This window comes from Penicillium cosmopolitanum, assembly GCF_028827165.1.
Source record: "Penicillium cosmopolitanum strain IBT 29677 chromosome Unknown utg000008l:1.0-4398992.0:1.0-4402845.0, whole genome shotgun sequence".
NCBI classification, from domain to species: Eukaryota; Fungi; Ascomycota; class Eurotiomycetes; order Eurotiales; family Aspergillaceae; genus Penicillium; species Penicillium cosmopolitanum.
In genome coordinates, this window is record NW_026622678.1 from 1015169 (window position 1) to 1041184 (window position 26016).

The following is a 26016-nucleotide window of genomic DNA, read 5'->3' on the forward strand; positions in this document are numbered from 1 at the left end:
CCTCGTATGTGTGGTTGATCCCACGACTTCCTTGCATATATCGATGATCAGATCTCTACCCCAGGATGCAGTCAAGCACAGCAGTGACAAGGATACCTGCGTAGGTACGGAAGTAGATGGTGCGTAACCCGGGGCCAGGACCACCGAGACTGGAGAGGGGAATCTGACTCCACCGCCACCAGCGAGGAATTCCCCACGCTGGGGATGATCATTGGGCGTTGTGGAACGCCATGCGAGGGGCGGACACATGGCCCGTGAGCGTAGGGCGGGATGGGCCAATGGCCGGACAACGGTTGTGGGTTTGTAGAGTTCATGGCCTCCACTGTTAGCGCTGGAGATGCTGGATGTCCCGGGTGAAATGAGGAGGAAGTTCCATGGTCTTCGTGGGGGGGCTCCGCTGGGGAGGAGAAGAAGGAAAGCCAATGGAACCAATAGAACCAATAGAACCAATGGAAGCAATGGAAATGGCTGGACTCTCCGCAGTGCAGGCTTTGTTGGGGCAGAACAACCGGTCAGTCCTTCTCCGATATAGCCGGTGCACACACACACAGTGACACACAGACTTTCAGTCTTGACTCTAGGCGTGTGGTTGGAATCGCGCGGATCAAGAAATTCGGCGATTGGACCAGTACCTGCCTTAGGACTCCACGTGGCTTTTGAGAAGTGCGGAGGGCTCACTGTTTTCTGGATGATTCCGCTGCAGTCTGCGTGAAATAGGTGAAGGTAGTCCAGGCATCCAATGTGAGTACAGTACTCCGTAATGATAATGTGATGGGGCTGGTGTAGAGCAGAGAGTAGTTGAACAAGATAAGTCGGGGCGATTCCCGAGTCTCCCATCCCACGGTATTCCTAAGGTTAGCATCAACCAAGACTGGCAATTTCCCGCCCTGCGCCACATCCCTTCCCTTTGCCTTCAAGTTGACTGCGCTTGCGGTTCCTGCGTTTCAAGTTGTAACTCCAGTCACTCCAGTCTCCAGTCACCTAAGTCTGGCCCTTCTCTCTACCCTTCCGTGCATTTCCCCGGACGCTCTCCGCCAAACGTTCCTGGCCTCATTCTGCCCCGACCTTTCACTCAGTCAGCCTCGACACGGCCCCTCTTCCCCAATCTCCCCTCCCTTCCCTTCTCTCTCTCCCTCTCTCTCCCTCTTTACTGTCTCTCATCTCCCCGTCTATGTGTGCCCTTTCCTGCGATCGGTAATTTTGTCTGCTCCATGCAGTGGGCTACAACAAACGAGCCTATTCGACCATTATGAAGCTCTTCCGGCCCAAGGCCAATGGGGTAAGTTCGCCCTTCCCGACGAGCATCATCCCTCTTGTGCGGTGGTACAGCAGACCATGTGCCCTCACTCCTCCCCCAAGCTGCACTCGTCGGACCCTTCTAGACGCGAATGCCCGAATTGACCGTCCATTTGAATAGGCCGCCACCTCAACGCCTGCCCCGGCCCCCGTCAAGAAGGACCCCCAGACTCCGCAGATGTCCCCGCTTGAAAAGAGGCTCCAAGATTTAGGTCCGATTCGTGGCGATGGCAGCGACAAGTTCTTTGGCATGGAAAACGTGAGAGATTTCCCCTTCAGTGCATTCCCCGGAAGTTTGGATAAGGCTTGGAATACCAATCTAACACTCATTCGCCTCCCAGTACGGAAATACGTGTTACTGCAATTCGATCCTCCAATGTCTCTACTACTCCGTCCCCTTCCGCGAAGCCGTCATAAATTATCCACAACGCACTCCCTTGGAAAGTCTCGAGGCCGCCCTCGCTCAGAACTTGCGATTTCAGAACCCCAACGCACATCTAGAGGCCGAGGCCCTGGCAGCGAAACAAAAGGCCGCTGCTCCGGCGCCATCATCGCGTGGTGCGGGAGTTCCTTCCAACCAGCCGCAGAAACCGGAGGATAAGGATTCACCGGAATATAAGAAGAAGGTTGCTCTACAGACGATGCCGATCCTCGAGACCAAGAACAACGCCCCCAGCTATGGCATGTCGGAGTCTTTATTCACCTCGCTCAAGGATATCTTTGAGTCGCTGGTGGCAAGTCAATCACGAATCGGAATCATTCGCCCCCAACAATTTCTAGACGTACTACGACGTGAAAACGAAATGTTTCGGACGCCTATGCACCAGGATGCGCACGAGTTTCTAAATCTCTTGCTGAACGAGGTGGTGTCCAATGTGGAGGCGGAGGCCACCAAGCAGAGTTTCGCGGAGAAATCACTTCCACCATCCGAGAGTGCAGATTCGCTAGGCATGTTGACGACCAGTACCGGCTCGAAATCTCCGAATACAACAAGATGGGTGCATGAACTTTTTGAAGGAACCTTGACGTCAGAGACCAAGTGTCTGACCTGCGAGAAGGTCTCGCAGCGCGATGAGGTGTTTTTAGATCTCTCGGTCGATTTAGAGCAGCACTCATCGGTAACATCCTGCCTTCGGAAGTTTTCCGCTGAGGAGATGCTCTGCGAGCGTAATAAGTTCCACTGCGATAACTGCGGCGGTCTCCAGGAAGCCGAAAAGCGAATGAAGATCAAGCGCCTACCCCGGGTGCTGGCACTGCATCTGAAGCGTTTTAAGTATACAGAAGATCTGCAACGACTACAAAAGTTGTTCCACCGCGTTGTCTACCCCTACCATCTCCGACTGTTCAACACTACCGACGATGCGGAAGACCCCGATCGCCTCTATGAGCTCTACGCGGTAGTCGTTCACATTGGCGGCGGACCTTATCACGGCCACTACGTTGCAATAATCAAAACGGAAGACCGGGGGTGGTTGCTTTTTGATGATGAACTCGTGGAACCGGTGGATAAGAACTACGTACGGAACTTCTTTGGTGATCGACCTGGCCTTGCATGCGCCTATGTTCTCTTCTATCAGGAGACGACTCTTGAGGCCGTTCTTCGGGAACAAGCTCAGGAAGACCAGGCAAATGCGGCTACTGATTCGGGAGAGTCAACTAAGACCAACGGATACCCCTTGTCACCTAACCTAGTCCACGTCAACAGCGCATCTCAGGTGCCTTCTGATGATCAAAACCGACTTCCTCCTATCCAGAAAACGTCAACAGCACCCCAAATGATGCCCACTCACCACGAAGGTCCTGAGTTAGAACCCGCGCCAGCCCCAGCAGTTCAGCCGCCTCTACCCCCCATTCCTGACGAGCAGCCGCCTCCCCTGAGCCCAAAGAAGAGTGATGTTGCCGCCAAGAAGGAAAAGGCACGTCTCAAGGCGGAGGAGAAAGAGAGGGAGAAGGCCGAAAAGATTCGCCGCAAAGAGGCCGATCACCAACGCCAACTAGAGGCCCAGCGCGAAGCTGAGGAATTCCGAATGGCTATCGAAAGAAGCAAAGCCGACGCGAATGATGTTGGAGCCGAGAATGGCTCCCCTAAGAAATCGTTCGGCTTTTTAAGGCGCGGGAGCCGGAATCTCAGTCAACGACTGAGCAAGGATAAAGAGCCCAGGTTGTCGACCTCAGATCTGGCAGCCACTCCATTACATGAAACGCCCAGTAGCACTAACGCGAGCACTACCACTACTACCACCACCACTTCTGCCGCTCCCACTCCCGCTCCCACTCCCGCTCCCACTTCCACTCCTGTTACCGCTCCTGTTGTTGGCTCTCCTCCTACCACCACCAAAACCGAGCCTGAACGGCCGGCCGTGCCAACCAAGGATACAAACAACGTCCACAATCCCAAAATGTCTTCCCGAACAGGCCCACCGCCGGCGAAAGACAACAAGACCGAGAAAACCGGTCATACTCACCGTTGGAGATCACTCAGCTTCAAACGAACGACATGAGCTCCAACTCTGTACTACAGTCGACATTCTGTTTTATTGCATGACGGCATTTAGTCGAGCTTTCGGAGATACCCCTAACTATCATGCACATATGAGCGCAAATTGCTTCTTGCACATAGCTTTTCGTGGATGTATCATTACATTTCTTACTATCTGCGCCATCGCCCTTCTGTCCTATTCTTCCGTGGTCTGCCCCTTTACGAGGCAGATCCTCGGCTATGTCTTCTTCGACTATATTGATTGAATCTTCAATTGTGGCTGATTTAAGTGCCTACGACTACTTTCTATTTATTTTTATCGCTGTTGATTTTTGTATTATGTTGGACGACATGATACCTTCTCCAACGGGTCTGTTCTATCCGGCGTGAAAACTGGCGTTCTATCTATTTCGGATTTTGCAAATGCTGGCAAGCATGGGTATTGGGATCTATTTGGCGTTTTCCTATTTGCTTTCGACTCTTGAACCTTGAGCGATTTCCTTTTCCTTTTTTGCGTTGATGCATGTCCTTCCTGGCCAACTTCTTTCAGGTACCTACCTCTTGCATTGTGAATGTGGCCAATACTAGCTTATTATATTTGCAAATTTTAAATTACTCAACTTGTCCCAGCTAGTAATCGAGGGTATCTCCATCGGCCAGGGGATCTTATTTACCACCCCCAGGCTCTTGCTATCTACGCAGATGTTGGTTCAGTCCAGGCGTTCTAAATTGAGATATGGACCTGCTCTTGGAGCTTCCCATGAATATTACGTTTGTGAACGACACTGAGTAGCAATCGAATTCATCTACTACCTGCGCTACCTAGAAGCAAAGGCTAATAAGGATCTACGCGAATCCAGAGCGTGGATTTCGAGTCAATAACAGCATATCAGTATCTCAGGACGTAGAGCTATTTCTGAGGATTCGCTGCCACCAAGATGTTTATTTGAGGATTTCCCGTAGCTTTAATGGAAGAAAAAAGCAATTCACCAGCATTTCAAAGTAAATTGATTCCTCCTGTGCAAGCCTGTCCTTGAAATCGTCCTTGCGGTTCTTTTTTTTCCTTCTCCGGAAGCTCAAACCCTCTGGTAGCGATGCAGCACCAGCATTCGGCAGTGCAATGGCCATGTCCTTTACTTCTTATGGACAAATCTCTCTTCCCACAGCATCCACATCCCCGACTACAGCATCCTCCTTGGTCTGAACAATCCCGAACCAATTCTTCACGCATATACCACCTCGGGTCCTGCTTCAAACTACGGTGGCTTTCTTTGAAGGGGCACGGATACATAGACTCATTCTTATAAATCGCATACTCTTTGGCTGTGAATTCGGCTTGAATCTTCTGGAGCTCCTGGTTGACATAGTCAAGCCGGTCGCGATTGTCGTCGATGAGAGAAGCCTTTTCCAGAGCTTTGGCCTTGTGTTGCAGCGCTTCCTCGCGCTGAGTGAGTCCACGCAGAGCATACTCGGCAAGAAAGAAGGGTACGAATCCCGAATGGCTAAGCCGAAATTTTGGACATTTCAGTACGTTTACATCATTCGAATCGTAATTGAAGCAATTAGTACTATCGAAAGAACCCATCTCTCCTTCTGAGCGGATCCTGGCGTTCAAAGTTTCTGGCGTGGGAGACTGCGGTAAATCTGGCGGTTGAGTGAAAGATCCGAAATAGGATATTACGAGAAATCTTATCAGGCAGGAGAAGTAATGTGATATCAGTTTCATAGACTATGCAATTAGGTCTAGTACGGCTGAGACATCGACCGCGGCCCAAAACTGTCTCCCGTCAGTACTAGTACTAGTTAATTCTAATAGAATTTACGAGAACCTGTCGGGCTAAGAGTGACCCAAAATGATTTAGTCAACTGCTTTAGATTAAACATAGCCGCATTGGTACTTATGCTCGCTTCAGCATATTTCACTCACTTCAATACAATTGAAGTAGTCATTCTTGGTACGACGTGGTGAACCAGGTAGGAGTCTAGTACGGTCAACAGAACACGAGTCAAAAGAGTGGAGTCATTTTATATTTTCGAACACTATCTTTATACCTCCAAAATGCCATGCCTTTATGAACACATCACCAACCCGCATACCCACTAGCAGTTCATCCTAAGACAAGATTGTATAGTTGGATGACAGCAAACGACAGTTCTTGGCAATATCAATAGAAGGACCGGTTTCACCTTCGCTGAGACTGGCGCTGTAGTTGTATGTCGGACTCAACATTTGAATTTGGCCCACAGTCGAGCCGTACATGTCTGCAAGATCCTTGTAGACACCCTTGGAGAAAGTATAAGGCTCGATATCGCATGTGCTAGGATAGCACAAAGGGACCTTGACAAATTGACCAGCAGCAATGGTCTCATTTGCTCCGTACTGACTTCCAGATTGAATGGAGTCGAGGGTCATGTTTAGACGTCCGGCAATCTTCCACAAGGTATCTCCGTTCACAGTGTAGTATAGACGGGGTCCACCCCTCACACAATCATTGGTTCCTGGCCCATCAATGATGCAGGAAGTCCAATCGGGATGACAAACTTGACCAGGGATGTTGATAGTCTGTCCAAGGTTGGGAACAATGGACACGTCGGCCACTGTCGCGATTAAAGACAGTAAGCCACTTGCTTTTCTTTAAGTTTCCCGATCTGATCGATATGTGCAGAACTTACTCAGATTGGCACGACCAATATCACATACGCCCCTGTTGAACTTTACAGCCATTTCGTAGACGGTCTGATTGGCCACGTCGGTGACATAGTTGAAGCTAGTGGTGTTGAGAGATTTGTGGTTGCAGTGGGATCGAACTTCATTTGCAGACGCAGAATAAGCACCCAGAAGGGCGTTGAAGATGGTAGTAGTCAGGCGCATGACTTCGTATAAAGCGGATGATCAACGAACGTCTAGTGAAGAAAACTTAATGTAGACATGATAGCTTCTGATACATGCGAAAACACAATTTAAATACGCTCAGACTGGCCGATCTGCAGAATCCTCCTTATAGTCAATCTAACCTTCCCGTTCTTCTTCCCCAGTGCATCGAGGTCTTTCAGGTTGGGATCGTCAGGACCATTCGCGGCTTCCCAGTTTCACAGACGGAGAATAGATTGCGACATGCATGGGGTGCGTGTGCAACGAGCCAATTTGAACACTCGGAGATAATAATGCGCAACAGAAAAGGCCTGTTTAGCCTAGTAGATTGATAACTCGTACATTGGCTACGTCGGAACTCCACATGTTTCCACTATTCTGTTGGTGATGACTCGATTGTTAATTGGTTGATCCGAATTTCCAGTGGTTGATCTTTCCTCTTCCATATTTTAGTTCAGCTCCTCCCATGCAGGTACGGAATAGTACTGTACTCGTACGCCCGCTGTTACAACCGATCAATTTTTCGGTCGGACTTACTGCTTCGGGAATCACAGAAGTCCTTGGTCCACTTCTTCGTTCCCCATAGTGCTAAAACAAACCCATTACTCTTCTGCAATTACTCATGCTGTTTAATCTCGTCTAAGTAGGCGTGTAAAGACAATATGTCAGATGTCAACTTGTGACCCAGCATAACTCAAGGCTCGACGAAAAGGTGATATTTGATCCTGGGATGGAAAAGGACAGGCGATTATAGCCCACATGGGCCAAAGCAAAGCATTGCTGTTTGTGAGTTTAGCAGTTGGAATCAGACGGAAAATATCATCTGCATCCAGGAATCCGATGAAGGAGATAGCATAGCAACTGTTTTGAGAAGGCGGGCTATTTGTTCCCGTTAAAGACTGGAGCCTTAACATATTTGAACTTGTAGCTAACTTATTTGTTGCAGTGGCTTGGCTGTTCAGGCACGAAAGTTGTCAGGGGTCAAGACAAAGCAAAAGCATCATGAGTAAGTACTAACAATTTGAAGGATTGTCCAACCTATTAAAGACCGAGCACATTTCCCCATTGCCCGTTCTTTGTTGCGCAGCTGTAGCATATGGGAGATGGCGGACATGTGAGGGCCAGGTAAGCCACCACCTTCGTGAGAGAGATGAGCATCAGTGACAGACTAAGAGAAACCATCCGACAAGCTTACATGAAACATGCTCAACAAAGAAAGGCCGCAAGAACCTCATCCTCCACATTCTCATGCGAGAAAAGGCCTTTATTCACATGCTTCAGGGACAGGCCATGGCTTTTGCGAGTCTTCATGTAAATAAAGTTCTGGGTTCTTAGTTTCATTAGATAGTGTGAGGTAGGAGACACTCATAAGTGCATGTTTTGAGCACAGGTTATCGCCCTTCTCCTCGAGAAGGTCTCAGGTCTGAAATAAAAGCCAAATGACCTTTACAAGGTGACTAGTGAACCTTGAAGACGATACGGTGCATGGAATTACAAGTCAATAGGTATAGAATTCCAGTTGCTGACGCTCACGTGATCTTTATTCTAAGTGGAAGCTAGTAAGAAGCTGCTTATATTCAATCTCGACAAGTTGTCTTCATGCATACCAGTACTATAGCTGAGGAGAAATTCGTGGTGTAGGTTCTGAGGCATGGGGGTGACATTCGGTTATTACTGATTGTACTATTGTTTCTTTCTTTTCGACAGGAGATGAACGGGTATATACAACGGACTTGATGGCCTGGGGAAGAATATCAAAAGTAGGAGCCACATACGGGCAACAGCAATTCCAGCCCATAGATTTGTGTGGGCGGTCCAGCTAGCAAACTCCAACAAATGGATTATTTGAGACTCATCACCCGCCTGATCAATTCCACCGTCCCCGCACCATCTTTTATGGTTATTCGTGAAGGTCGTGCCACCGTAGAAGGTGGCTGGGAGGATTTAGAGGTCATATTGAATGGCCTGATTTCGCTGAATTAGACTTGAGATGTATGGCGATGCGAAATGTAGTGGGTTCGGAGGATGCGGTGCGCACCATGAACGCGTTCTCTGGTTCGGTTGAATTGGCGCGGGAGGGGTGCGGAGGGGTTGAGTATCAGCCGAGAATGAGCTCGTAGACAATGATGAGTATGTTGATTCCGAGAAGAGGTACTGCCAAATAGTTGCGAGTTAGCCGGGGTGTCGAAGCTTGCGGCCTTGCTGCCTGCACATGGTAGAGGGCACCCTATGCCCCTCGACGGAGAAGACTGCTCCTGGGGAGCACGAGAAGCAAGAATCCGAGAACAGGGAGGATAAACGTACTCCGCATTAGTGTCCGCACACTGTCAATCAGCTTGACCAACCTCGCCTTCACGCTGGTGCTATCGTGGGATGCGCCGAAGGCCGGCTCAGTTTGCGTGCGACCCCATCCGACTATGTGAGTTATTCGACGGTTAGAAACTGTGTACAAAGAATCGCGGTGATGGGAGGATACGCCATTGGGCGTAGTGAGAGCGACGTACTGCGAGCAAGGAATCGATCCTCGGAAAGGACAGCGATGGCGTTGATTATGAGGACAGTGACTGACAAAGGAATTAGCGGGGACCAGATATGCATTCATTGTGCTACTCACCATAGATAAGCTTCCCAAAGCCAAAGAAGAACATGGTGGCGCAGTGAGGGGAGGAGGGATGGTGGGAGGGCCAGCTGAGTGAGAGAAAGAGACGCCGAGAGAGAGAGAGATAAGGCGAGGTGCGGGAAGCGCCAGATCTCCGGATCAACAACCACCGCCGATGCAGTCACCATGAGGAATGGCAAGTCTGCGCGTCTGCGCGCCGCCATGCACCAATTCCCTTCAAGGGCTAACTCGATTCTAGTCTTTTATTTGGTTGGGCTCCTTGTCCCCGTTTTGATTCTGTTTCACCTTCTCGTTGCACCGTACACCAAAGTCGAGGAGTCGTTCCATGTGCAGGCCATACACGACATCTCGAATCATGGACTGCCGGGCTTCACGCCGAAATTCGACCTGAAATATGACCACTTCGCTTTTCCTGGGGCTGTGCCCCGATCTTCTTGTAGGAGCATTGATTCTTGCGAAGCTCTCGCAACCCTTCGCAGCCTTGAGCAAAGGCATCGATCGCCAGATCCTTGGTAAGCGCACTATAAGCCCCACGGCCCTATATTAAGCTAATACACTCCACAGCCCGAGCTATTCTGGGTATTTACAACGCTGGATCGTTGATTTACTTCGCCCATGGCCTTCGACGTGGTTTCGGCCAGACCGTGGCAATCTGGTACCTCGTCTTCCAAGCTAGCCAGTTCCATGTCATCTACTACGCGTCACGACCGCTATCGAACATGTTTGCATTCGGCATGACAACGATAGCCTCTCGTCTCCTTCTGCCAGACTATACGATACCACGAGTGGATGCCCGCCGCCGGGCCCGCCTGTCGTTGATCCTCGTCGCTATCGCAGGCATAGTCTTCCGCTCGGAGCTAGCGCTACTTGTTGCGACGCAGACCATTTTCCTGCTTGCAATGGACCGAATTCGATTCATGGAGGATGCTGTGCTTGCAGGTGTGATCAGTTTGTTCGTGGGGCTACAGCTCACCCTGGGCATAGACTCTATTTTCTGGAACCGCGTCCCTCTCTGGCCAGAACTAGACGCATTCCTCTTCAATGTGATCTCAGGCCAGTCCTCAGAATGGGGGACATCGCCGTGGTACTTTTACTTCTTCAACGCGCTGCCGCGTCTTCTCCTCAATCCGTTGACCTACCTTCTCGCTATCCCGGTTGCCCTACGCCAGCCTGCCACCCGACAACCGTCCATCTCGCTGCTTACTCCAACATTAGCCTTCGTCGCGTTGTACAGTATTCAGCCGCATAAGGAGTGGCGATTCATTATCTACATCATTCCGTCCCTTACTGCAGTCGCTGCCTTGGGTGCGTCTTATCTTTGGAACCGCCGGTCTCGTTCTCTCTTCGCCAGCCTCTCATCTCGCCTTCTGGTACTCTCATCCCTAGCCGCCTTCTTGCTATCGAATTTCGTTCTTCTGCCCGCCTCGGCAGCCAACTACCCTGGTGCACACGCACTGAATGCTCTCCATCATCACCATGCCCTGTCCGTGTCCGACGAACTTGATGGGGCCTCGGTCTACCTTGGAAACCTTGCCTGCCAAACTGGCGTTACTAGATTCCTTCAACAGTCCCCTGGACTGGGATGGCACTACGACAAGACGGAAGACAAGGCTTTGAAATCCTCCCACGCTTTTTGGAATCAGTTCGACTACGTTATTGTTGAAGCTTCTTCCGATGCAGAGTACAAAGATAATGACGAGACACGGTTGCGGAGAGTTCTCCAGGAATCAGAATGGGAGACGACTGATGTCATTGATGGATTTGCGGGGATTTCCATAGTGAAGCCTGGTTCTCCAGCGAATGGTGCTGTTGAGCGGCGCCTTTTGTCGAAGCTGGGTGGTGAGAGTGCGGCGGGCTTGTATGACCAAGCTCGTGACTCGGTACGAAAAGTGTTCTTGCGTGGTTGGTGGGTCGAGCTAAGGATGCGGCCTAAGCTTAAAGTGCTCAAACGAATTCGGGAGGAGTAGAATCTGAAGGGGGATCCAAAATAGGACTTTAGGTCTTATTGAATTCAATGAGCTGTATCCTATTCTTTTCCGAGCGAGTCTCATCAACTTGAGCTATTTTGAAAGGCCTAATAGATACTTGAATGTAAACAAAGTCTTTCAACTATTCATTTTCTATACATAGGTAAAAGTAAGTACGTACATGCAACAGGGTATTATGTGTCATGAATCCCTGTTCTTCCAAGAGGCAGACAGGAATAAAGCAAAAGGATAGGAGGCAAAACTACAAGCCGCCGGGAGGACCATCCAGACGTGCCATACGAGACTCCAGGTCACGAACCCAGGGCTCAACCGTTTCAACGTTCGAACGCAGAGCAGCTTCACCCTGGGACATCTTCTCTTCCACTGCTGCTAGACCTTCGCGCCACTGCTCGATTTCAGACGTCATTTCAGCCTGGTGCTTCTCTAGCTCGTTAAGGGATTCGGCGGCGTGGGCTGCGCCAGCATGGCAAGCGCGCAGAGAGCGAAGGCGCTCGAGGACACTCGGTAACAATGGATGAAGGGACTGGATTGTGGGGAGGGTCGCATAGAGGGCTTGAATTTTAGCAGTTTGCTCGTCGTTCCCAAAATTGACATCTTGCGCAGGCGTGTCATCTTCCGAGTTCGCGATGCGTGCATTCTGAGAAGCCTTGGCTGCGTCGGCTGCACGTTTACGGGCAGAGGCGAGGGCTTCGGCGTCTGTGGTCAACTTGCGAACCCTTGTAGAAAGAGCTTCGAGATGCGGAGTAGTCATGCCTGGCATCGATGGGCCCCCGGCCGCAGGGTTTGAACCAACTAGGAGACCAGTGAGAGCTGCAAGTCTAGAAGCAAGCTGGTCGATAGCTGGGAGGACGGGCTGGAGTGCAGGTTCGCCGATGCCGCCACCAACAAATGGGTTAGATGAGCTTGAAATGCCCATAGAGGATTCAAGAAGAGCTAACCGGCTTTCGAATGCAGCGGCGTGTGAAAGGATTCCCGCGGAAGTGGGAGCTGGTTGAGGGAGTACAGACGGGTGTCCATCAGCGGATGACTTTTGCTGCGCACCAGACTCCGCCGTGTTCGCATCGGGAGCAAGCTTCTGGGAAAGAGCAGCAGCGGCCGAGTAACCTGAAGGAGTCTGAGTGCTTCGCGACGAGGCATGCAAGTTATCCAGTGCCCGACTCAACTCCGCGACACCGTCGCCCAGTTCCTTGTCACCCTGTTGCTCCGCAGATTGGGCCGGCTTCGACTCGGTCACAACTTGTCCCTCCGCAGAAGCTTTGCTAGCCATTTCCACTTTCAGGTCCTCCACTTCGCGTCGCAGACGTGCCAGCCGCCGGTCGAGCGATTCGTCTTCACTGTCACTAAAGTCACCGACTTCCTCTGTGCCATCGTCGCGTATCCGTCGACGGCGGGTCTTATTCTTGCTGCGGTATGCTTGTCGCTTCATGGAAATGCTGTCGGAGAAATTGGCGTCGCGGGCATCCACCGCGGCACCCATAAAGTGCATGCGCGCCTGGTCTGCGTTGACACCTTCACGGTCGATATCGGGACTAGTGCCTGCGTCATCATGGTCGGAGTCGGTGCGGACAGTTGCAGTCTGCAATTTCAAAACTTATCAGCATGTCATATGCTATGTTGCGTTCCAATGCGACTTACGGGAACGGTGGATGCTTCGTCGGTCAGGTCAGGGGTTTCATATATATCTGGGGAGGGGTCCTAAGGCTGAGTTAGAGATATTTCAAAGATAGACAGAAGCAGGGAAGTCTTACAAGGTCCGGAAGACCGGCATATTTCTTGTTGAAGGCCATGGTTGTGTACAAGAGGAGACCGTCAACAATGGATTGGATTGGCCTTTGGGAAACACCAAGAGCTCACATTAAACAATTCGGCCTGAGGCAGAAATGCGGGCCGATTGAGGCGGTCAGGCACGAAGGCGGTCAGACAGCCCAATGATGTCGTTATGAGTCAGCGGAAGCACGTGTCAGCTCGAGCCTCGGGAAGGAGCACATGCAAAAGAAAGCGCGACCAGCAACAGAGTATATTAGGGAGACGATCGACCGAGTCAAGACAATTCTGCTTTGGTCAATTTCCCCTGCATTCACAAACTCAATTCCTTTTTCAACTCGAACAATTGCATCCGTTGTGATACTCACGACCTAAGTACTTCTACTACCCCACCATCACCCCGCATTCCTAGCTTCAATCAACCAAAATGGCTGCCCCCGCCGATATCACCGTCAAGAACCTCAGCGGACAGTGGGTTATGGTATGTTAACCACGGATAACAGATAGTATTTAACCTCGCAAGAAAGAAAAAAAAAAGCTAACCATTTTCATGTATCACAGGACGCCACACTGTCCAACCCCACTGACCCCATTCTCTCTCTGGTACGTGCACGATATGGTCTTTTCATAGCTATTTGCAGATTGTGAGGTACTCTGCATCCCAAGTGGTTGAGAGGATACACAATTCAAAGTGCTATATACAGTATTGAACAGATCCGCTAACACCCACACAGCAAGGCGTCGGCTGGTTCCTTCGCAAAGCCCTCCCCTACGCCACCGTGACCCTGCACGTCCACGAATACGCCGACTCCGCCGATTCTAAGGTTTACCACATCGACGTGGACCAGGTGATCACCGGTGGAATTACAGGCACCAAGGAGGCGCGCACCCTGGACTGGACTTCTCGCGAGCACACCGATAACATCTTCGGCGCGGTCTCCGGCAAGTCACGCCACTTCCGTGGAGAGAAGGGCCGTCCTGCTATTGAGTTCCAGACTAGCGTTGCCAATCCCGAGGACGAGGCCAAGATCCAGAAGTTCCTCCGTGGCGAGATCCTGGCGGATGGCTCGGCCAGCGATGGATTCATCATTGACAATGAGGGTGAGGAGTTCGGTGAAGGCGAGGGTCTGTTTGTGCAGAGCTTCGTGGAGAGCAAGGACAACGGCTGGACTGCTGAGCAGGTAAGTGCCTTTAGCAAAGGTTTCGGGTGTGTCAAGAGTCTAGCTAATCGAGTTCATTTAGATCTGGGGCTTTGAAATTGTTGATGGCGAGCGTCGCCACACTCGTCGTGTTGCCGTTGTCAAGAACAGCCAAGTTGAACTTGCACGTCTGGTGTACACTTTCGAGGCGCGGCGCGCTGAGTAAAGGGGAAATCAATAGGAAAGGAAATTTTCGGGCTTTTAGCGTTGCTTTGCAACAGTTTATACACGGAGAACAAATCAATCTTCATGTGCAGTTTCTCTTAATTATCTTACAGTAGAGTAGGAGCCATGGATACTAGTACATCGCGCAATGCTATTTTATGCCCAGGTGCCCCTAGGGTGCAGGGGTAGGCATGTAAGAAGCAAAGAAGATTACTCGGAGTATGAGCAGGTAATGGCTTAATAAAGGTAGGTGAATTATATACTCTAAATCTGATTTATCAATTTTACCAGCTGTTATACACTCCGGTCGATTACCAAACACGTAAAATCAAAAAGACCAGGTATAGCCAGAAGTTGTGTTCATTGCAATGAGCCCGTGGGCAAGATTTTGCTGGTAAGAAATTGGAAAAATGGAAGGGGCATAATCATGTCAGGAAATGGGAAAAAGGGAGCACACAGCGGATATCAATTTTAAGAGTGGGTGGGCATAACGACGCTAGCCTTGGTGCTGACGGCATCCTCAGCCTTCCAGAAGCTGGTCACAGTCTTCTGCTGGGTGTAGAACTGCAGACCGGGCTTGCCGTAGAAGGTGTTGGCACCACCACCGGCGATACTCTTCTTGTTACCGGTGAAGGAGAACATGGGCAGAGGAACGGGGATAGGCACGTTAATACCAAGTTGGCCGGCCTCGATATCCTTCTGGAACTTGGAGGCAGTCGAGCCGGAGCGAGTGAAGATGGCGGCACCGTTACCGTATTCATTGGCGTTGATCAGGTCAATAGCGTCATCCAGAGTCTCTGCATTAAGGCAGACCAGGACAGGGCCAAAGATCTCCTCCTTGTAGCACTTCATGTCGGGTGTAACGTTGGTGATAATGGTAGGGCCAACGAAGTTGCCGTTAGGGTAACCTTCGGGCTTGTAGCCACGACCGTCAAGAAGGATGGTGGCACCCTCAGCCTCAGCGCTAGCAATCAGGTCTTCAATACGCTTCTTGCTTTGGGGGCTAATAACAGGGCCCAGGTCCGCACCCGCCTCGAAACCACCGTTAACACTGAGAGCCTTGGCGCGCTCAGCAATCTCAGGCAGCCACTCCTTGGTCTCTCCAACCATAACGGAGGTGCTCAGGGCCATGCAGCGCTGACCGGCAGCACCGAAGGCAGCACCAACAATGGCGTTAAGAGTCTGGTTCTTGTTGCAGTCGGGTAGAACGGCGGCGTGGTTCTTGGCACCCAGGTTGGCCTGGACACGCTTGCCGTTGGCAGAACCACGGGTGTAGATGTACTCACCAGCACGGTTGCTGCCGACGAAGCTGATGGCCTTGATAGCGGGCGCATCGAGGATGAAATCCACAGTGGGGTGGGTACCGTGCACAATGTTGATAACACCGGGAGGGAAGCCGGCCTCCTTGGCCAACTCAGCAAGGATCATAGCCGCACCGGGATCACGCTCAGAGGGCTTCATGACCAAACAGTTACCAGTGACAGTAGCAATGGGGATACACCACAGAGGAATCATGGCGGGGAAGTCTGGCGGACAGTCAGTATACCAAATCCCTTTCGATATAGATATATTTATATTCGCTTTTGTGAAACTCACTGAAGGGGCAGATAGCAGCGACAACACCAAGAGGCTCACGGTAGCTGCGAGTCTCCATATCCTTGGCCACCTCCAGGACCTCACCAGTCATCTGGGAGGTGATGCCACAGGCAGTCTCAGCAACTTGCAGACCACGGAGGACATCACCACGGGCATCGGCAAAGGTCTTGCCTTGCTCCAAGGTGATGGAAGCGGCCAGTCGGTCCCAGTGCTCGCGAATCAGACTGGTAAACTTGAAGAGAATCTGCTGCCTCGCCATAATGCTGGTAGCTTTCCAGGCAGGGAAGGCCTTCTCGGCCGACTCAACGGCGGCCTTCAACTCCGCATCAGTGCTCTGGGGAACACGGGTGACCAAGTTGTTGGTGGCAGGATCGTGAAGATCAATCCAGGTAGTGGCCTTGGAGGACACAAACTCATTATCAATGAAGTTGGTGGTGTCGATGGGGTTGGCAATGGGCTTGTGGTCGGTCGGGTATTCAGTAGCGGTGCTAGCAGCCGAGGTAGTGGAAGGGGCCAACTGCTTCGCCGTAGCATGCAGTCTGCGAGCGGCAGACATGGCCGCAGGGGTAGAGACAGAGCTCTGGGAGTTCAAACGCGCAATTGGAGTGGCAGTGGTGAGAGATCGCGCGGACGCTCTGGTAATTGCGGGCGTGCGGGGAGCGGAGCGGAGCGCGGGGATGGTACGGGCGATAGACCGACGGGCGGCCATGATGGCAAGGAAGGGGTGATGAATGGGATAGATTATAGAAGAGAAGGAAGAGAGAAGAAGGATAAAAGAAAAAGGGGAAGGGGAAGTGGGTAGTAGTATATGAGGGGAAGTGGCAAGGTGGTAGCTGGGGTATTGTTATATAAACTTGGACTTGAGCCGATGGTTACCCCAGGCCCGACACGCTCGTCTTTCATCGGGAGCAAGCCCGAGGTCAGCCGCGCACCGTCCACCGCCTTTCCCCATGTTTAGTTGGCCTTTTTGAGCAGGTCGTTGCGTCTGATAAGGCCTCTTCGGCGATTCCAGCCAATCACCACCCGCATAGTGCCTTTTCAAATCGCCGAAGCTGGCCGCAATCGCAGCAACATTCGCATAGTAGGCGGTTTAGGCATGGCATTCCGAGGAAAATGCGGGTAACTGGGGGTACTCCCTTGCTCCACCTACTGTATACTGTACTACACATGGGATGAGCACCTCGAGCTTTGGTGAGCCGACGAACCTGAAAGACCAATTCATATTACCCAAGAGATTCGAGTTCTTCCACTAGCCACGTTTCAATGGCTTTGGTCCGCTTGGGTACAACTTGAATGTTACTGATCCACAGCTCTATTCAATCACTACTAGTACACTTCGGTGGCTACTTTTTGAGTTCATGTATAGTGAAAGTATACCGGAATTCCATTCTGAAGTAGATATCCGACTAACCTAAAGAGTATTGCTACATTGACCAACAAGAAACAATAGGGAATCAAACGCGGGGAAAAATGATATCAATGCTCAATCGAGAGTGCATTCAAGGCTTGTCTCTTTTCGTCTTTAGCCGCGCCTTTACTCCGCTGAAGAGCGGGTGTTGCGCTTGGTAGCACCGCTCTTGCCGGTGTCGGCAGAAGAGCTGCTAGCCTCGCTGGCCTTCTCCTTGCCAGTGCTGGCGGGCTTTTTACCCTTGTCAGCGGGAGCCGGGCTGCTGGAGCCAATGGCGCCCACGATAATCAGGATGGAGGTCAGAAGCAGAGCAATCAGACCACCGGCAACCTCAGGAACGGTCTTGACGGCGTTGACAGGGTCCTCCTTAGCCAGGTTCACGAAGAAGTCAATCTTCTGGCGGATGAAGGTAACGGGGTCCTCCTGGAAGGTGACAGTGGTGCCAGACTCAGGAGTGGGCTCGGTCTTGGGCTTGGAAGCCTCCTCCTCAGCCTCCTCGATGGCAAACTTGACGTCGAAAGTCTCCTTGCGAAGAGCCTCGGCATCCTCGACGGAGTGGCCAATGTAGACGTTGTCAAACAGGATGTCGTTCTGCATGGTCCAGATCTCGAAACCAATGGCACCCATGGGCTCCAGGTTGGAGGGAGTCTTGTCCTCGAAATAGGCAGGGTTGGCAATCTTGCGCGGGGCCCAGACACCCTTGTAGGCAGGGTTCTCAATGAGAGGAGCGGACCACTTGCCCTTGTACTCGGGGTTCTTCTTCAAAGGTTGGGTCCACTCGCCGCAGCCAGAGACATCAGCACACTTGGGGTTAGGGACAGTAGGGGCGACCCAGTCTCCATCTTCCTCATCATCCCAGTCCTCGGGCTTCTCGGCCTCGGGGTCGGGGATGCTAGTGGCCTCATCCTCAAGCCAATCCTCGGGCTTCTCGGCCTCCTCATCGACAATCTCGAAGGGAGCCTCCTCGTTCCAGTCCTCGGGCTTGGTGGCCTCGGGGTCGGCAATCTGAACCTCGTCGACCCAGTCGGCGGGCTTCTTGTCCTTGGGGTCATCAATCTCCTTCTCAGGGTTGACGGAAGGGCTGAAGTCCTCCAGAAGGCTGCCCTCCTTGACGGACTCGCCGTTGACCAGGATCTCAAAAGTCTGATCGGGCTTGACGATCAGGGTATAGAGGGAGGTGACCTTGTTGGTGCGGGCCACGGGGGGGAGTCTTCAGGTGCTTCTCCTCGTACTCGCCGGTCTTGGGGTTCTTGTGGCGGAAAATGAAGTGGACCTGGATGATGACAGATTGATTAACAGCTACTCATGGTGGTGAAGACAGAGAATTACGTTGCAGTCGCAAACATACCTTGTTGGTGGCACCGCACTTGTCGGGACCGAACATGATCACATAGGGAGTAGCATTGGAGAACTCCTCCTGGTGCAGCTTCTTGTTCTCTTGGAGAAGCTTCAGGTAGGCACCGCCGCAGACCAGAGAGTTCTGGGGCTTCACCTCATATTGGACCACCAGGGTCTTGCCCTTGTTGTCAATCTTCTTGGGGAACTTGGCGGAGATGGCGTGGTGGGCAGCAGCGTTCTTCACAACCAGACCCTTGTCGCCATCGATACCCTTGAAGACGGTGGGCTCCTCGACAGACCACTCGCCGACGTAAGCCCAGTCCTCCTCCGACTTGGGGTCATCCTTCTTGGCGTGGGATGGTTGCCAACGGGACTGCCAGTCATCGGTGAACTGCTCCAGGAAGGGAGCCTTCAGAGCAGTGGGCTGAAAGAAAGTTAGAAAGGAAATGTGGAGACCAATTCGATCGAACATACTGTGAAGGTGGGCCGCTCAATGGCGGAGGAAGCATCAGCAGCAGCTTCCGCCTCCTCGGCATGGGCATAGCCCATGAGGGAAGCCGAGGAGACCAGAGCCGTGAAAGCGGCGTCGAAACGCATGATGAACAGACAACGGGGTGAAAGGGAAAAGAAGCGCACCGCACGGGACCAGAAGGGGAAGGGGTAGGATGAGGGAAGAGGAGAAGCGGAGGTTATATATCCCCAGTTGAAATGGCGAAGGTCCAGGTGGCCTTTCAGCAGCTCCGAGTCCCAGCCAGCCAATCAGAACTAGCACTAGCCCCCAGGTACGCCTTCGATCGCTTTCTACATACAGAGTAGAGTAGTAGCTATCCGCAGCTATGAATGCAATAAATATTTATTTCAAATATGAGATCTAATAGGACGGGTCAGTTTATCTTTATATTTAACAATGCCAATTCCCAATTACTACCACCTGGGCAATTCCCATAAACCCCCCCATGGCATGCTCAGTGTAATCGCGGAGCTGCAAATTCCCCGCCCGGCTAACATTTATTGGATTGCGCGATAGCACGCGGGTTACACTTTTCCTCCAGAGCCTGGACACTGGCACCCTTTCGCCCGATCTTCCGTCCCCAACTCCCTGGCGCTATTTGATTGCACCACCTAGCTCCCTTTTGCTTTTTGCTTTTCGCCCTGCGACCACCCCCTGCCACACCTGGGTACCCTTTGATCCCTGCCAAACCCGAGACATCCCCCTCCGAGCTCACCATGTGCGGCGCTGATCAGGCCGTTGCGCCCGTCGCCAACAACAATGACCACTTGGTCCAGTCATCCGACCCCGAACACCCGGCCAACCTGATTCCGGATCTCTGCCGTAGATTCTACAATTGGGGCTGGGTCACTGGAACTGGCGGAGGTGTAAGTCTCTTCTGCTCAAGCCGCCAAGGCGGGGGAGTATCAAATAGAAAAGAACAGAAAGAACCAACCCCCACTGACTCTCATTAGACCTCCATTCGTCATGGCGATCACATCTTTATTGCGCCATCCGGTGTCCAGAAGGAGCTCATGAAGTCTGAGAACATCTTCGTGATTCAATGGCCGACCCCCAAGTACCCCGCCACTGAGCGCAACTATATCCGCAAGCCTCTTAAGCTGAACCCATCCGCTTGCACGCCGTTGTTCCTCACTGCCTTTGAGCACGGTGCGGGCTGCTGCATTCATACTCACTCCCAATGGGCCGTTTTGGTGACTCTGCTGGTTGAGCGCGAGAAGGGCCCCGACGCTTGCTTTGAGATTAGCAACATCGAACAGATCAAGGGTATTCCCAAGGGCAAGGGCAAGGGAATGCACGGATATCACGATACTCTGAGCATCCCCATCATTGACAACACGGCATTTGAGGAGGACTTGACCAGCGGCCTGGAGGCTGCCATGAACAAGTACCCCGACACCTACGCTGTGCTGGTGCGAAGACACGGAATGTGAGTGAAACTTATGCTGAGAATTGGCCCTATCCGATCCTCCACCCCCCATACACCGCTAATATTTGCTTGTAGTTATGTCTGGGGTGACAATGTCGCCAAGGCAAAGACTCAGTGCGAGTCTCTGGACTATCTATTCCAGCTTGCCGTGGAGATGCACAAGCTTGGCCTGCCTTGGGTCAAATAGATCCGACGAGACTATGCTGCGGACTTTTCCCTGAAGAAATCATGAATAGAAAAAGATAATGTGAGGTAGTATAGAGATGAGGTACAACGAGAAATGATGTGACGTATGAATTGTTTTCAGATCCTATACTTTGAATCTCCACTTGGCTTAGTAGTCCTCATTTTCGAGACCATCAAATTTATTACTTGTATATGTAAGCAGGTGATTTGATTATATGAGGCCAGCCGCACAAATTCTCTTGATCAATGGGGATTGGGGGAGTAGTGGACTCGGAAGTAGTGGGAGGGGAAAGCTGCCCCGGACAAGCTTGGGGGGGGTTCGAAGATCCCGTGAGTGACTAAGTGCGCGGATCCTCCACTCGAACTGCCAGCTTCCCACCTACGCACCCTTTCTTCCCAGTTTCCATTGAACATTGATGCCTGACGTCTGATTTAACCATTTCGATACCCCATACTATTCTCCGCGTTATACTTGTACCAACCCGGCTGCTATGGACCTCGATGCCGGTGACTCCCCATGGGGTGGTAGGCAGTCATGATCCCAGCTCTGTTGGATTGCGCTCTAACCCAGACTACAGATGAGCCTTCGCGCTCTGTAACCAGCCCGACTACCTCCAAGCCCGATAACTCTGAGAGCTGTATGTATTTATCTAGGCCATTCTTGCTTTCGTGGGCCTCTCCGCTAACCATTCACTCCTTGCAGCTCCCGCCCAGGCCGCATCGTCAATCAGCGGCGGCGAGGTCCGTACTCCGGGTCGTCGCGGCCCACGAGGAACACGCAAAATCAGCGCACAAGCGACTCGTCTAGAAGCTGTCGATGATACTGTGGACCCCCTTGGCCCGCTAGGAGAAGCTCCGTCCGAGACCAGCGCGACACCCACCGATGAAGCTCCGGCTCCCCCCCAGAAAGAAACCATTGCTGGACGCAGCCCCCCGCCACCTACGACTTTCCCTCCAGCATTTGGCGGAACTGGCTTGGTAGAATCTGGTAACTTGGAAGAAGATGGTGCCGGATTTCGAGGACCTCCGCCAGTACAACCTCCTTCCGAGGCAGAGGGGCCGAAGCGCCAGACACAACCAAGCGTGAGCATTGAACAGGCGGCGAAGCCGACGTTCGATATCAGCGTTGGAGACCCGCACAAGGTCGGGGATCTGACAAGTAGCCACATTGTCTATCAAGTTCGGACAAAGGTATTTAGACGCTCCTTTCCCCGCACTCAACATATGATTTACAGCAAAACTCACTGCTTCATAGACATCTTCAAAGGGATACCGTCAGCCAGAGTTTGCTGTCACCCGCCGATACCGTGATTTCCTTTGGCTCTACAACTCCTTGCACAACAGCAACCCTGGTGTGGTTGTTGCTCCTCCGCCCGAGAAACAAGCCGTGGGCCGATTTGATACCAACTTCGTCGAATCCCGCAGAGCCGCGCTGGAGCGCATGCTGAACAAGATTGCCGGTCACCCAATTCTCCAACATGATTCCGATTTAAAGATATTCCTCGAGAGTGAGGCCTTCAACGTCGATGTCAAGAACAAGGAGAACCGAGAGCCCGACCTTGGCCAAAGCAAGGGCATGTTTAGCTCTTTCGGAATTAATGTCGGCGGAGGAGGCAAGTTTGTGGAACATGACGACGTAAGTAAATTAAGCCTATTGACACAAGATGAAACCTGCTGACTTGCGCTAGTGGTTCCATGATCGCAAAATTTACCTGGACGCACTCGAGAATCAATTGAAAGCCCTGATGAAATCAATGGATACTGTGGTTATACAAAGAAAGGGGCTTGCCGAAGCCGCAGGCGACTTCTCGAGCTCACTTCATGCCCTCTCTGCCGTTGAGCTTTCTCCGGCCCTCTCCGCTCCTTTGGAAGGTCTTTCGGATCTGCAGCTACGAATTAGAGAACTATATGATCGCCAGGCTCAGCAGGATGTCCTGACACTTGGAATCACCATTGATGAGTATATTCGTCTCATCGGCAGTGTGAAGACTGCCTTCTCCCAAAGACAGAAGGCCTTCCACAGCTGGCATACCGCCGAGTCGGATCTACAGAAGCGCAAGAATACACAGGATAAGCTTCTCCGACAGGGAAAGACGCAGCAGGATCGTTTGAACCAAATAAATGCTGATGTGGCCGATGCGGAGCGAAAGGTTCACCAAACCCGATTGTTATTTGAGGATATGGGGCGCCTAATGCGCAATGAACTGCAACGATTTGAAAAGGAGAAGGTGGAGGATTTCAAGTCTGGCGTAGAAACATTCCTTGAGTCTGCTGTGGAGGCTCAAAAGGAGGTAAGCAATCGCACATTGGACCTCGAACTTCCTTTATACTAACACAAGGCTTGCAGTTGATTGAGCTTTGGGAAACTTTCCTTTTGCAATTGGATGCTGGTGAAGACGGTGTCCCTTATTACGTCCCTCCTACAGAGGGCGTGGCTGGCGAGACTGCTGCACTTGAGTCCCCCGCCCCGAACACCGAAGCCTCACTTGGAGCTGAGGATAACGCCTGATCAATTTCGAACCTGGCATTCTCACTCCCATGCCCGTCCATGTATTATCCAGCAATCTTGTAGCCTCACTGGGATTTTTCGTTCGGCATTTCTTTTTCTCTCTCTTCCCCTCCCTTAGGTCAATGATTCTCCCCAGCGCGAGCTATGGAGTTGCCCTCTTCCCTTTTTCTCCCTCCGATTTGTGTTGCAGAATATCCATTCAAATACCAATGTTCGCCCGTTGTGGTTGAAATTACAACCGGGACCCAATCATCCATGTGCAAGACAAATACTAGTAGTGGACACAGCTCCATTCTAGATAAACTTCGACCTCTCTGTGGGTACAAACTCCAAGTCGGACTGACTGACTATATATCTTTAGATCGTCGCAGTGGATACTAGTAGGCAGAAAATGGCCCTGATACTCCAACATGAACAGAGCTGCAAAGCGAAGATCAGACAAAGAATAAGCAACTTGAACTTGAATCATTTCTGGCTGCTCCGCCGCGGCTCCGCCCGCGTTTTGCCGTTTTGCTTGCTTACGCCCGATGTCGCACCATCAAAACAAGATTAAATATCTTTGAGGGAGATATTGCTATGAATAAAGTAGTGGTAAGCTGCGCGCTCAGTTGCCAGCTTATTTATTACTCTGCAGGTGATTCTCTGTGCTTTGAATTCCAACCCAATACTGACAAATGTCGCAAATAGTTTAACGACCCTCCAGGTCATTCGGAAATAAGCCGGCATGAAGAGAAGAGTCTCCACTACTACGAGCCTTGAGAAACGCTAAACTGCACCAGGAGTAGATCTCCACGATTTTGAACCCTCAAATGGATTTCCTCCAAGCAAATTAAACCCTTGATTGGGTCACGGTGGGAGTGAGATTTTGGATCAATTTGTGGATCAGGGGCTTGCTGGCAAGTATAGAACCCACTGGCGCTCTTATCTAGCCATTGCGAGCGCTTCGATACCCTTAGCGCCTCCTGGGCAGCTTTGTTTAGTGGCTTAGAGCGTATTTTTATGCCAGTGCCCGCATCCTAGGATTCGCCTTGTCATTTACTCTTTTCCAACTTGGCGACTGTGCGGCTAAGAAACGCTCGAGACCCCCGGCCCTGAAACCCAACAATCTTTGAAGCTTGGTTCTGTTTACCTTTTGCCAGCATCCCGGTTACCTTCCATTGTGCCGATCTTATTTCTGCGAGTCCCTGGCTCTCTTGAAGCAGGAATAATACAGCCGAGTGTGATATTATCGCTTGTTGAAAGCAGTCACGCGATATGTCACCAGCTCCCGCAGCTACGGCTTCTACAGCGGCCACTACAACTTTTGTCGCCTCAGGATATAGTACCGGCGACAATTTTCAGGGATGGTACCTGCAAACAACTCGTCAGTAATGACTCTATCCCTCCCGTACTCAGGAGAGTGGCTCTGGCTGACCTTCCCTAGCCGAGCCCATCGTCTGCGGATCGACCGAGACCTTCTACACAAGTAGCACGTATGGCGCTTGCTACAACCCGTCAAGCTCAGTCCCCATGCCGACAGGATGTGATGGTGCAACATTACTTTACGAAGATAGCCTCCAAGCAGGGTGGTACGTTTCATGTTGATCATATTATTCACTCCGATCCGATTTCTGACCGACATAGCCCGACATTCTATTCCTGCAGTGCCTACAAGATATTTCCAACGGAGGGTTCTGACGCAGAAGAAGCGATCTTGAAATATGGCTGTTTGGTTAATTGGGGTGCCGATAGTATCTATCGATCCCTTCCTGCTCGATTCGCTTCCTCCACCGCCGCGCCTGAAGTTACCGCCACTGCATCAATATCTGCCACAACAGGTAGGTCCTTACTCTCATTCGGATTCTCAACCCACCTCGTTACCAAATGTCTGACTTATCCGATTTCGCAGATACCAGTACCCACCACACCGCAACAAGCACTAGCACCGGCTCGGCCGCCAATTCAACTTCGAACAGCGACAGCGCATCTAGTGGCTCGGACAGTGGGCTATCAAGCGGGGAAATTGCTGGAATAGTCGTGGGATGTGTCGCATTAATCGCAATAATCCTTCTATTGGTGTTTCGAAAGAAGGTTATGGCTTTGTTCAAAAAAGACTCTCCCGCCGAGGACAAGGGACCCGGCTGGTCTGAAGGAAGCCTGCCGCCTCAGACGCAGCCTGCATCTCAAACAGACTCTGCTTTGCCGGCTTCGGAGATGTCAGCGGACTATAGGCCTGTTCATGAGATTGGATCCTCGCCTCCTGCGCACTCTGAATCACAAGAAGGCTCTACTTGGAAGGCATCAGAGATGTCAACAGAGTATAACTCCGTTCATGAAATTGGCTCGTCTCAGCATACTGCAACTCGCGCAGCTGTGGTGCATGAGCTGAGCTAGACGGATACCGAACTGGGGATTGGATTGGACATATACCCGGAGTTCTATGATATTTTAATACTTTGCTACCTAATCAACAGTTACGTGATGAACTTCCCATGCACAAACAAAATAAACAAACGATAATACTGGAAAGCCATTTGAGGATCCGTTGCGAAAGCACGGCATGATAGTCATTTGGTTGTTACTATTACTGCTACAGTCAGTCGGTTCAAATAGAGACACCCAAATCAAAATTCTCCCTCAATGCAGCTAAAGAACATATCGGCTAGTGCCTCATTAG

At 51.4% G+C, this 26016-nt stretch overlaps 11 protein-coding genes across 11 annotated transcripts; 6 read left to right on the forward strand and 5 right to left on the reverse strand.

The window, feature by feature from the left end:
* Window positions 1–1249: 1249 nt before the first annotated feature.
* creB (uncharacterized protein) lies at window positions 1250–3797 on the forward strand (the record flags this gene model as incomplete). The annotated part of the gene is made up of 3 exons (XM_056631566.1): window positions 1250–1279; window positions 1418–1555; window positions 1638–3797. 3 exons carry the CDS (start codon window positions 1250–1252, stop codon window positions 3795–3797), a joined length of 2328 nt encoding a protein of 775 aa, XP_056487117.1.
* Window positions 3798–5888: 2091 nt separating this feature from the next.
* On the reverse strand, window positions 5889–6647 carry N7509_006930 (LysM peptidoglycan-binding domain-containing protein; the record flags this gene model as incomplete). The annotated part of the gene is made up of 2 exons (XM_056631567.1): window positions 5889–6373; window positions 6449–6647. 2 exons carry the CDS (start codon window positions 6645–6647, stop codon window positions 5889–5891), a joined length of 684 nt encoding a protein of 227 aa, XP_056487118.1.
* A 2172-nt stretch (window positions 6648–8819) lies between these two features.
* On the reverse strand, window positions 8820–9295 carry N7509_006931 (YOS1 family protein; the record flags this gene model as incomplete). The annotated part of the gene is made up of 4 exons (XM_056631568.1): window positions 8820–8902; window positions 8952–9062; window positions 9152–9211; window positions 9262–9295. 4 exons carry the CDS (start codon window positions 9293–9295, stop codon window positions 8820–8822), a joined length of 288 nt encoding a protein of 95 aa, XP_056487119.1.
* Window positions 9296–9432: 137 nt separating this feature from the next.
* Window positions 9433–11234, forward strand: N7509_006932 (dolichyl-P-Man:Man(7)GlcNAc(2)-PP-dolichol alpha-1,6-mannosyltransferase; the record flags this gene model as incomplete). The annotated part of the gene is made up of 3 exons (XM_056631569.1): window positions 9433–9703; window positions 9747–9779; window positions 9832–11234. The coding sequence occupies 3 exons, from the start codon at window positions 9433–9435 to the stop codon at window positions 11232–11234; spliced, it is 1707 nt and encodes a 568-aa protein (XP_056487120.1).
* A 262-nt stretch (window positions 11235–11496) lies between these two features.
* N7509_006933 (Dynamitin subunit 2) lies at window positions 11497–13042 on the reverse strand (the record flags this gene model as incomplete). The annotated part of the gene is made up of 3 exons (XM_056631570.1): window positions 11497–12831; window positions 12891–12950; window positions 13004–13042. 3 exons carry the CDS (start codon window positions 13040–13042, stop codon window positions 11497–11499), a joined length of 1434 nt encoding a protein of 477 aa, XP_056487121.1.
* A 404-nt stretch (window positions 13043–13446) lies between these two features.
* Window positions 13447–14384, forward strand: N7509_006934 (uncharacterized protein; the record flags this gene model as incomplete). Its single annotated transcript, XM_056631571.1, has 4 exons — window positions 13447–13500; window positions 13581–13622; window positions 13754–14200; window positions 14262–14384. The coding sequence occupies 4 exons, from the start codon at window positions 13447–13449 to the stop codon at window positions 14382–14384; spliced, it is 666 nt and encodes a 221-aa protein (XP_056487122.1).
* Window positions 14385–14854: 470 nt separating this feature from the next.
* Window positions 14855–16688, reverse strand: N7509_006935 (CoA-acylating methylmalonate-semialdehyde dehydrogenase; the record flags this gene model as incomplete). Its single annotated transcript, XM_056631572.1, has 2 exons — window positions 14855–15909; window positions 15980–16688. The coding sequence occupies 2 exons, from the start codon at window positions 16686–16688 to the stop codon at window positions 14855–14857; spliced, it is 1764 nt and encodes a 587-aa protein (XP_056487123.1).
* An 825-nt stretch (window positions 16689–17513) lies between these two features.
* Window positions 17514–19322, reverse strand: clxA (calnexin; the record flags this gene model as incomplete). The annotated part of the gene is made up of 4 exons (XM_056631573.1): window positions 17514–18597; window positions 18620–18660; window positions 18736–19149; window positions 19200–19322. 4 exons carry the CDS (start codon window positions 19320–19322, stop codon window positions 17514–17516), a joined length of 1662 nt encoding a protein of 553 aa, XP_056487124.1.
* A 630-nt stretch (window positions 19323–19952) lies between these two features.
* On the forward strand, window positions 19953–20852 carry mde1 (methylthioribulose 1-phosphate dehydratase MDE1; the record flags this gene model as incomplete). Its single annotated transcript, XM_056631574.1, has 3 exons — window positions 19953–20102; window positions 20190–20665; window positions 20741–20852. 3 exons carry the CDS (start codon window positions 19953–19955, stop codon window positions 20850–20852), a joined length of 738 nt encoding a protein of 245 aa, XP_056487125.1.
* Window positions 20853–21342: 490 nt separating this feature from the next.
* On the forward strand, window positions 21343–23360 carry N7509_006938 (sorting nexin 1; the record flags this gene model as incomplete). Its single annotated transcript, XM_056631575.1, has 6 exons — window positions 21343–21376; window positions 21430–21489; window positions 21555–22042; window positions 22107–22487; window positions 22540–23142; window positions 23199–23360. The coding sequence occupies 6 exons, from the start codon at window positions 21343–21345 to the stop codon at window positions 23358–23360; spliced, it is 1728 nt and encodes a 575-aa protein (XP_056487126.1).
* A 1254-nt stretch (window positions 23361–24614) lies between these two features.
* On the forward strand, window positions 24615–25733 carry N7509_006939 (uncharacterized protein; the record flags this gene model as incomplete). Its single annotated transcript, XM_056631576.1, has 4 exons — window positions 24615–24723; window positions 24784–24928; window positions 24984–25177; window positions 25249–25733. 4 exons carry the CDS (start codon window positions 24615–24617, stop codon window positions 25731–25733), a joined length of 933 nt encoding a protein of 310 aa, XP_056487127.1.
* Between the last annotated feature and the right edge of the window lie 283 nt (window positions 25734–26016).